Below are 11135 nucleotides of genomic sequence, written 5' to 3' on the forward strand. Positions count from 1 at the left end.
TCGTTTACGAATTGTTTACGCTACGTACGTAGATATAAACAATAATTTTAATTCGTTTCTTCTCAATCGTTCGCTTCCTCAGATACATTATGCTCTAACCCTGCCGGATAGGTTCCATTTTTTATGTGAAGTTTAAGATGTGCCGTGAGATTATGTTTAACGGTGAAGAATTTTCCGCAAATTCCACAGGGAAATTCCGCTATTCCCGAATGTACCGTTGAGTGGAGCTTCAACTTGCATCTAAAATCAAACAATAACGCTTAGACGGATGTTGCTCAACACTTACCGAGTATATTTGACCTACTTTCGTCTGAACTTCTTCCCGCAAATGTCACACGCAAACTTGGGTTCTTCCTCGTGGATCTTCCTGTGTATCAACCAATATGCACTGCCCTTGATTCGTTTCCCGCACACCTTACAGTCGAAGTAACGGTTCGAAGATTTGTGTCGGCTACGATGTTGCTGGAGAGCAAACTTCGAAAACAGCTTGGCGTCGCAACCCTCAATGTCGCACGGAAACGGCTGCACGCCCAAATGGCGATTCATGTGGCCTTCTAGTCCCTGTAGTGAAACCATTTCCCCGCACGTCGAACAAACCACTTTGTCCTTTGTCCGGTCGATAAGTTTCTTTCTTCCTCTCCGTCTGACGGGTGCTACACTGTCTGATTCATATTGCTTTTGGGGAGGTTTAGAATCGGAGCTTTGAATTTCAGAAATCATATTATGTGTAGTGTTGTTTTGCTGCCTTGGTAAGGCAAGACCTACGCTTAGAATTGTATCACTGTTGACAACATCTTCTTCACATGTAGTTAATTCTATAATTCTGGATTCAGATTGTGCAGTGTTGGTGTATAACATATCCACCTCCTGTTGGTGTTGCTCGATCAATGTCGCAGTTTGGTGAAAGCAATTACTTAGTGCTATACACGCCCAAGCCTCCGACTCGAGGATAATTGGTCCATTTTTCAAAAGATCGTCGCTTCTCTTACAAGCCGTTTTAAAGGAGTTAATTATATGGATTATATTTTGGCAATTATTGCATACACTAGTGGTTGGATCTAGGCGATTTATCTGAAAATGACCAAGTAGTATTTGTATAGCATTAGATGTTTATATAAATAAATAAATTTGTATCTACCTTTATTGAAACAGCCTCATATATTGCGTGAATAAGTTCACATCCTTCAGTCAACACATCTATCATCTGATATTTGTTGTATTCTCTAAGGCACAGGCGGCATAGATGTGATTCAGATTCGTTCTCCATATCTGTGCTTAACAATCACCTTAACAAGTTCATATTGTCTAAATTATTGGTAGATTTATTTAAATTTCTTGGAATAAGCCAAACAGTATTGGGTTTATCTACTTCTGTAATATTTCTTATGTGTTTACCAACAATACTGTTTACCAACACAAAGGGACTGACTACAATTCGGACTATAATTTCGATCTTATCGTTTTTACTTGTGACTTTCTGAAGCGAGTAATTCGACCAATGTTAAGTTCCAAAAAGTATAACCCGTAACATTGGGTAGACACCTTAACGTGATGTGTTACGGGGTAAGATCTATTACGGTAACATTGCCAGCTACAGGCAAATCCTGACCCAACAAATACCTTCCTCATTATCCAACTCCGTGGTACTTATGAGGGTATCGCTAAGTCGGTGGCCTCTCGTTAAGTAAGTACCACATCAACACTTCTTTCCTATCCCTAGTTACGGTGAAGATGGGCGTGGTCAGGAGTAGTAATCCTCATGCTTTTTTATTTTTGTTTTAGACTGGAATCAAGGACCACCCCCCTTCTTGATTCCTGATAGCATTCTAGATAAGGATCTCAAAAGTAAAACATGAGTATCACTAGTGTCCAATCTACGAATTACACCGTAACAATGCTAATGCTATGCAATGCTAAGTTCCAAAAAGTATGTCTACAAAATGTTATACACATACGCACATATATACATACATACACACATACAGACATTACCTCAGTTCGTCGAGCTGAGTCGATTGGTATATAACACTATGGGTCTCCGTGCGTTCTATCAAAAGTTCGATTTTGAAGTGATCCTATAACCTGTACGTATACTTAGTAGTACTGCGTAAATTACGTGACAATTTTGATGTCTTCGTCGCTTGGGCAGCTGATCCCTTCAAACTAATCAACTTCCAGCCAATATCACAGCCAGGCGATCCAGCAGTGGATTTGCTGAAGTTATACAACCAGTCCAAAATTTTGGGAGTACTCGCTGGAACCAATCGTCGATGCGTTTAATGTTCGCAATCCTGTGAACATCCTCGGTTGGATGGTATGGTTCAAGATTCAGCTTCATTTTCAGTATTCTGTTCTGTTTGACTTGTATTTTCTTTCTGTGAGAAGCAGCACAGTCATACCAAGCAGGAAAAGCGTAGACCATCGTTGGTTTAAAAACCATTTTGTACAGTAGCAGCTTTGATTTTTTATCCGGTTGACGAGTGAATAAAGTATGTTGGCTAATTTATCACTTTTGCTAAGGGCATTCTTGATATGGGTGGCGAATCTTATCTTTTGGTCTAACGTCAAGCCGAGGTACAAAACATCGGTCGATCATGGAATCGTTGATTTGTCTGCGAGGATGATTACGAGGGCTTCCCTTCATGTGAAAAAGATTGTTTGCGACTTTCCACCACCTTTATTTTCCACTTTTTATGATAGTCCTCAATTGCATCCTGAGCCGCTTGAAGTTTGGTGGTAATTATTGCTGGGTCAGGGTCTGAAGCGATGAAACCGGTATCATCGGCAAAGAGAAAGTATTTAACGTCGTTTAGCATCACGAGATCTACTGTGAAGATATTGTACAGTGTGTGGCTGAGAACAGCTCCTTTTTTTTGGACTTTATTAGAGTGATTTTTTTTAGCCGTGCGGTAAGATGCGCGGCTACAAAGCAAGACCATGCTGAGGGTGGCTGGGTTCGATTCCCGGTGCCGGTCTAGGCAATTTTCGGATTGGAAATTGTCTCGACTACCCTGGGCATAAAAGTATCATCGTGTTAGCCTCATGATATACGAGTGCAGAAATGGTATCCTGGCTTAGAAACCTCGGCAATGTGAGGCGGCAAGGTCCCAGTGTGGGGATGTAATGCCAATGAAGATCAAAGAAGAAGAAGAGATAGAGTGATTTTTAAGTTTGACAAAGTTCATCACTTGAAGAAAAGAAAAAGCCAGAGGGGCTTTTTACTCGAGCCCAACCTAGGGGTCTCGCCTTAATTATTTATTCGAGGACTAACAGATTAAAAAAGTTTTTACGGCGATTGCCTGATTTAATTTGAAATGGAGTTAGCAGGCGTCTAACATATTTAACTGGTTTGAGATGTTAGAGAGAACAGCTCCTTGTGGTACTCCAAAAGGAACAGCTTTCCGGTCCGATGAATGTCCATTAACTTTCACTTGATAGGAGCGGTTTTGAAGAAAAGAACGAATAATTTTCAGTAAGTACAAGGGAAAGTTCCCTTGAAGCATTTTGTGTAGAATTGCCTCCTGCCAGACAGAGTCATATGCTTTCTCCACATCCAGAAGAACCATGCCCGAAGATTTCCCTAATGTGAAATTGGTTCGAACCTCTTTTACCAACCGCACCAATTGATGGGTAGTCGAATGACCTCTCTTGAACCCAAATTGTTCATCTGGAATAATTCTTGCGGTTTCCAAATGCTGATCGATGCGGTTTAAGATAATGCGCTCGAGAAGTTTGCTGAGGGTCGGCAGTAAACTAATTGGTCTGTAGTTCGAGGCATTTGTTTGGTCCTTTTTTGGTTTCGGGATAGCTACAACTACTGCATGTTTCCAACAGGAAGGAAAGTATCCTAGTCGTAAACAAGCGGAAAAGATCTTAGAGAGAAACACGTGACTTTTTCTAGGTAGTCTCTTCAGTACACAGTTCCTAATTTGGTCGTGACCGGGCGACTTTTTCGATTAAAGCTTCATAATGATCCGAGCTACCTCCTTTGGACGAATTAGCCATGGATGCTCGTTTGTCAGGTCGGTCTGCTCTATGTGGTTGATTGAGTTGTTCGCCGCTGCAATCGTACCATCGTCGCTTTGCATTTGGTTGGTGTGCGACTGGGCAAAGCATGCTGCCAACAACTTGGCCTTGTCTAATGAGGACGCCATCATAGAGTCACCGTGGCGCAAAGGGGGACTATATTTTGTTGATTTTCGTAAGGCTTTGGATATCTTCCAAAGAATGTTGCGGTCGCTATCACAATTTCGTAGTGTCTCTTTAAACTTTTCATATCGAGCTTGGTCACACTCAGCTCGAATCCTGTTATTGAGAGATGCCACTATGTCTCGATAAATAGGGTCCCTCCCCCTGTACCATTGTCTTCGTCGTTTGTTCCGTAATGCTATCAGTCTTCTAGTGTGATCTGGAATTGTTGCAGTCTGGTAATTGCGTCGGTGGATTTCCGGAATCGAGACGGCCTCGGTGTCGTCTAGAGTCGTAACAATCGGGCCCGACAGATCTAGTTTAGTGTTCACCTCTCGTTGAAATCGGCTCCAGTCGGCACCTGCTTGGCAGCGGAATTTCGGTGTAGACTGTTCGGGTGGAGATGTTAGCCTAATGGTGAAAGATACCGGAAGATGACCAAATGAGAGGTCATTCAGCGTCACCGGTTTTGTCATGTCCAGCAGGTTATTGGACAAGATCAGATCCAACGTTGACGGGCTTCCACGGCCGTAGGGACGGAACGTAAAGAATGATGTGCATTCAGGTCTCCTGCGATAAAGAATGGTGTGATGTTTCTGGTGATAGTGGAAATGTCTCGACGAAACTGAGTCCATATCGAGCGTCTCCTCGCCCCCGAGAAATAAGCGGCAATCAAGTGCACTTCTCCATTCGTCGTTTGTATTGTAACACCTGTTTCAATTATCTTGGTTGGAACGTTAATCTCGGTAAATTTAAGCCCATTGTGGACGGCAATTAGAACTCATCCTCCTCTCTCAGCATCATTTGACGCAGGGTCGAAACGGACGCACGAAAAACTGGGATGGAGAAAGGAATGTTTATTCTGCAACCACGTTTCTGTCACAATCCCCACATCGACATTACGGCTTTCCAAAAAGTCGAAAAATTCTAGCCTTTTGTTAAAAACCGATCTGCCATTCCAGTTAATCACACGCAAAATATCTGGATCAGGCATTGTATACGTACTTGATCATTAGCTCAGATAAAGCTAGAAATTGCAGTTGTTTGTTTCGGCAGCTTGACAAACGGTCGAAGAGTTCTCTCGCCAAAGCTAAAAACTCGAACATGGTGAATATATTCGAATCGTTGATATCTTTACCACCAACTTGAGCGTAAGATACTGATGATGGTTCGTTCGATACGGTGTGACGGCACTTGGTGTGGTATGGAGGGGTGGTGGTGGGTCGGGTCGAGCAGCTGTTCTTCGTTTTTTAGCTTTCATTGCTTCTACCTTTTCAAGGTAGTTTTTGCGAGACGGGCAACCACGAAAGTTAGCAGTGTGGTGGCCGCTACAGTTTGCACAACGGATTAGGTTGCGTGTTTCATTTACTGTATCTCTACGCAGTTCGGCTTTTTTCGGGAGCGAACATGAAGTCGATAGATGCTTTTCGCCACATTTGACACACAGAGGTGATAGATTGCATTTTTTATACCATGTCGAAAACGTTCATAACGATGGCACTGAAACGCATCCGAAGATCATCGTTCATAGTATCGCCACTTAACGATGACGTTGAATAATGCCTTCACTTTTTGTAGTTCCGTCAGTTTGATTGATCCTTTTGCGAAGTGAAGGAGATACAACGCACATTTTTCCAATTCTTCAACCTTTCGGGAGAAAAGTTTTACTTCGGTAGCTTTTATACCTTGTGCTGCCAGCTCTAGCTCCAACTCACGGCAATCCTGAAAGGATTATTTTAACCGGTTGTTCCGCAGCGGGTGTAAAGGTGTAGAACTCGGTATTGCTATTTTTTAACGCAACTACGGCATTGCGATATTCCTCTTCATCCAAACAAAACAGTTGAACACCCGTTTTGATTGCCGTCATTTGGTATTTTTCCTGCCCAATATTTGTTACAGCCATGAGCTCTCGCACCTGTTTTGTCGTTTTGTTAGCGACGGTGATCGGTGGGACACGTACCTTCTTCGGTTTGATCGGGGTGAGTAGCGGCATATTTTCTTACACATCGTCGTCAGCGTCGTCGAGTGTTAGCACTCCGTAGTCGTTATTCACAGGGATGTTTACAATAACTTTCGATCGACCGATGCCGGCAAGGCTGCCGGTAGGTTTAGTGGTGGTCACTAAAGCTGGTGATGTCAGATCCTTTCTGCCTGGAGCACACAGTTTATCTCGTGAGCGAGTGCGATAGGGGTTCTTCGGGCGCGAAGCTTGAACAAATTCACCTTGGAGGTTCGGTACAACATCGAGTTTGTGTTTCGCGTTTTTCCGGATGGTCGACTGAGGCGGTTTGGTGGCCGCATTTTGTTCACCCGGATCTTCAGGGGGCTTTACTTTCCCCAGGGTGGCGAATCGCTATTTATCGGATATAAAGATAAAAATTGAAAAAAATGGTGCGAGAGGAATTTCGGTTTGTTTACTTGACATCCAGGGTTGCCAGAATGGTTGCTAATTATTCGTTGCTGTTTTCTTTTAAGCTGGCTTCCACGGCCTGACCCCAATCCCTAAATTTCCGGATGACCATTCCGCCTAAATTTTCGGTGGACAATTTTGCTTAGAGTCCCTCGCTGGCACTTGGAGGATGATCAGTCGCCCCTAACATGGAGAACGGACGTTGTTGTGAGCCGCTGCATGGGGAGCAGAAACGGTCGATCGGGTTGGCACCCCCGCGACGAGCAAAACAGCATTACGAGTACAGTTCCCACCGGGGTTGGTTACCTGATCTTCCCTAAGGTTGCTCGTATCCCGACCGGCTCCACGAGAAGGTAGGGATAGGAGTTACTGGGTATGTGGCTTCGGACCGCGAGATGGGGTCTATTTTGAATACCAAATGTTACGCTTTACCCGGATAAACTGACACGGTTGATCAAAGCGACGATGGATCGGGTGATGTGCGTAGTTCGAGTTTCATGGGCATTCTCGAGTCCCTTCGAAACCCGCAGAGGGTTACGGCAAGGTCTTTCGTGTCTGCTATTCAACATCGCTTTGGAAAGGGTAATACGATGAGCAGGGATATACACGAGAGGTTTTATTTATTATCAGACTAAGGCCGGAGCGGCCTGTGCTGCATATAAAAGTCTTCTCCATTCAGCTCTGTCCATGGCTGCACTTCGCCAACCATGCAGTCTGCGGAGGGTCCACAAATCGTCCTCCACCTGATGCCCGCTGTGCACCTCGCCTTCTTGTTCCCGTCGGATCGTTGTCGAGAACCATTTTCACCGGATTACTGCCCGACATTCGGGCTACGTGCCCGGCCCACCGCAGTCTTCTGATTTTCGCGGTGTGAACAATGGATGGTTCTCCCAACAGCTGATGCAACTCGTGGTTCATTCGCCTCTTCCACGTACCGTCCGCCATCTGCACCCCACCATATATGGTACGCAACACTTTCCTTTCGAAAACTCCCAGTGCGCGTTGGTCCTCCACGAGCATCGTCCAGGTCTCGTGTCCGTAGAGAACTACCGGTCTTATAAGCGTTTTGTAGATTGCCAGTTTGGTACGGCGGCGAACTCTATTCAATCGGAGCGTCTTACGGAGTCCAACGTACGTACGATTTCCAGCCACTATGCGCCTCCGAATTTCTCTGCTGGTATCGTTATCGGCGGTCACCAGTGAGCCCAAGTACACGAATTCTTCAACCACTTCGATTTCGTCATCACCGATAGAAACTCGTGGTGGGTGGCTTACATTGACCTCCCTTGAGCCTCTTCCTATCATGTACTTCGTCTTCGACGTGTTGATGACTAGTCCAATCCGTTTAGCTTCGCTTTTCAGTCTGATGTAGGCTTCCTCCATCCTCTCAAAGTTACGTGCCATGATATCGATGTCGTCGGCGAAATCAAATAACTGGACGGACTTCGTGAAAATCGTACCACTCGTGTCAATCCCTGCTCTTCGTATTACTCCCTGCAAAGCGATGTTGAATAGCAGACACGAGAGACCATCACCTTGCCGTAACACTCTACACGTTTCGAAGGGTCTCGAGAATTCCCCTGAAACTCGAACTACGCACATCACCCGATCCATCGTCTCCTTGATCAACCGTATCAGTTTATCCGGAAATCCGTTTTCGTGCATTACCTGCCATAGCTGGTCCCGATCGATTGTATCATATGCAGCTTTGAAGTCGATAAATAGATGATGTGTGGGCACGTTGTATTCGCGGCATTTCTGCAATACCTGACGTATGGCGAACACCTGGTCTGTGGTAGAGCGTTCACTCATAAATCCCGCTGGTACTGCCTTACGAACTCTTTTGCAATTGGTGTTAGTCGGCGACATAAAATTTGGGAGAGTACCTTGTAGGCGGCGTTCAGCAATGTGATTGCGCGGTAGTTGCTACAATCCAGCTTATCGCCCTTTTTGTAGATGGGACACACGACACCTTCCATCCACTCCTGCGGCAGAACCTCATCCTCCCAAACCTTGGTAATCACCCAGTGCAGCGCTCTAGCCAGTGCCTCACCACCGTGTTTAAACAGCTCTCCAGGTAGTTGGTCAACTCCAGGGGCTTTGTTGTTTTTCGGCCGGCCGATCTCCTCCTGGATTTCCTGGAGATTCGGAGCCGGAAGTCGCATGTCCTGCGCGCGTGCTCCTAGGTTCATTACCATACCGCCACCGTGAACGGTTCAACTTCTCATAGAACTTTCGTGCGTTATTAGCGCGGTACAGTTCCTCCGTCTCTTCACGGTCTCGATCTTCCTGCTGGCGCTTTTTCCTCCGGAAAATCGAATTTTGTCTGTTCCGCGCCCGTTTGTATCGTGCCTCGTTCGCCCTCGTGCGGTATTGCAGCAATCTCGCCCATGCTGCATTCTTCTCCTCAACTAACTGCTCACATTCGTCGTCATACCAGTCGTTTCTCTGATCCGGAGCCACCGTGCCTAGTGCAGCGGTTGCGGTGCTTCCAATGGCGGATCCAATATCTCTCCAGCCATCTTCAAGAGATGCTGCGCCTAGCTGCTCTTCCGTTGGGAGTGCCACTTCCAGCTGCTGCGCGTAGTCTTGGGCTAGTCTACCGTCTTGTAGCCACCCAATGTTTAGCCGCGGCGTCCGACTTCGACGCGTGTTGAACACCGTCGAGAGTTTTGAGCGCAGGCATACTGCAACGAGGCAGTGGTCGGATTCAATATTCGCACTGCGGAAAGTGCGGAAATTCGTGATGTCGGAGAAGAATTTACCGTCGATTAGAACGTGATCGATTTGGTTTTCCGTTTCTTGGTTAGGTGATCTCCATGTGGTCTTGTGGATATTTTTGCGGGAAAAGAAGGTGCTTCGGACTAGCATTCCGCGAGAGGCTGCGAAGTTTATGCATCGTTGGCCGTTGTCATTCGATACGGTGTGCAGACTATCCGGTCCGATGACCGGTCTATACATTTCCTCCCTTCCTACCTGTGCGTTCATGTCACCGATGACGATTTTGACGTCCCGCAGTGGGCATCCATCATATGTCTGCTCCAACTGTGCGTAGAACGCTTCTTTCTCGTCGTCGAGTCTCCCTTCGTGTGGGCAGTGCACGTTGATGATGCTATAGTTGAAGAAACGGCCTTTAATCTTCAGCTTGCTCATCCTTGCGTTGATTGGCTGCCACCCAATCACGCGTTGGCGCATCTTACCCAGCACTATGAAGCCGGTTCCCAGCTCGTTGGTGGTGCTACAGCTTTGGTAGAAGGTAGCCGCTCGATGCCCGCTTTTCCACACTTTCTGTCCTGTCCAGCAAATCTCCTGCAGCGCCACGACGTCGAAGTTTCGGGGATGTAATTCATCGTAGATCATCCTGTCGCAACCTGCGAAACCTAGCGACTTGCTTGCAGTTCCATGTTCCAAGCTTCCAATCGTGATCCTTTATTCGTCGCCTAGATCTTTGCCGATTATATCGAGTCGCATTATCTCTTATATTGTTCGTAATTATTGGTTTTCCAGGCGGCTTATTGGGCCTGCGCAAACCTCCTGTCTCGTCGGAGGGCCGTCGTGTCAGGGCTGTTTAGCGTCCCACCTAACACCAGGACTTGGGCTTGCGCGTTGAGCGGCACACGGTCGCTTTGGTGAGGCCTACTTGCGGATACATGCAGCTTTTTATAGGAATTTCCAACCTCACCACATCCTAGGCAAGCCCCACAACTCGCAGATGATCGTCAAGCACTTGGACAAAGTCCCTGCTGCCCGTAAAATTGATTGCCTTTCGATAAGAAACAAAAAGTGCTGAATTACTATAAATAATATTCTTTGCGGTAGTTATTGAAATTAATTTGAGTGAATTTATTAAATGTTTTCGACTATTTAATTATAGGCTGTTGATATCAATGAATATGTTCGAATGAAAATTGTATTTGCTAAGTTAAGTTTGGTTAAATCATCTGAACCCCTTGAATTGAAACTAGTGTATGTAAATGTATTGCGAGAGATCGGCTGGTTCCTGGTGCTGGGAATTTGGTTTCATCACTACCCGCTAAGCTGCGGTGGACGACGGAGGTCCTTTGTAGCTTAGTAGGGGAAGCACCTGTCATGCGAACTGGGGTCGTGGGATCAAAGCCCACCAAAGGGGCGGTTACCCTCCAATACCTTTTCCGAACTAAATCTATCACATGTTGTACATATGCATAATCAAGTTTCAGACATAGTAATGAAACTAGTAGTTTATACAACATCGAAACGATATGTTATTTTATCTGTACCATGAAGCAACTTTGAATATACTGATCGTTCTCTTTTGATCTTTGACTGTACTACAGGCAAGACGTGTTTCCTATCTTTTAAATGAAAGCATCACAATCTTATAAGTATTATTTTGTACTGATTTAACATACAATCTACTGACTGATTTTTAATGAGCCCAATGATCTGGATCTAGATTGATTTATTCCTGACCCACAGTTTAAACTCGGTCTTTTACATATTTCTACCATGCGTATCGGTTCCATTGCATGCAACTTATATCGTTTCGCATTCTCCG

The 11135-nt window shown here is 45.5% G+C and overlaps 1 protein-coding gene across 1 annotated transcript; it reads right to left on the reverse strand.

Annotated features, from left to right (window-relative positions):
• Positions 1-1400, reverse strand: LOC134210520 (zinc finger protein 235-like). Its single transcript, XM_062686560.1, has 3 exons — positions 1139-1400; positions 305-1071; positions 1-240 (listed from the first exon to the last, which is right to left on the reverse strand). The coding sequence occupies exons 1-3, from the start codon at positions 1265-1267 to the stop codon at positions 63-65; spliced, it is 1074 nt and encodes a 357-aa protein (XP_062542544.1). The 5' UTR covers positions 1268-1400; the 3' UTR covers positions 1-62.
• Between the last annotated feature and the right edge of the window lie 9735 nt (positions 1401-11135).

This window comes from Armigeres subalbatus, chromosome 1 (genome assembly GCF_024139115.2).
Source record: "Armigeres subalbatus isolate Guangzhou_Male chromosome 1, GZ_Asu_2, whole genome shotgun sequence".
Lineage (NCBI taxonomy): Eukaryota > Metazoa > Arthropoda > Insecta > Diptera > Culicidae > Armigeres > Armigeres subalbatus.

Coding starts and splice junctions, on each gene's coding strand:
- LOC134210520 (XM_062686560.1), bottom strand. CDS start 1,267: ATGGAGAACGAATCTGAATCACATCTATGCCGCCTGTGCCTTAGAGAA. Junction 1,072..1,138: donor ATGAGGCTGTTTCAATAAAG/GTAGATACAAAT, acceptor GGTCATTTTCAG/ATAAATCGCCTAGATCCAAC. Junction 241..304: donor GGGAAGAAGTTCAGACGAAA/GTAGGTCAAATA, acceptor GTTTGATTTTAG/ATGCAAGTTGAAGCTCCACT.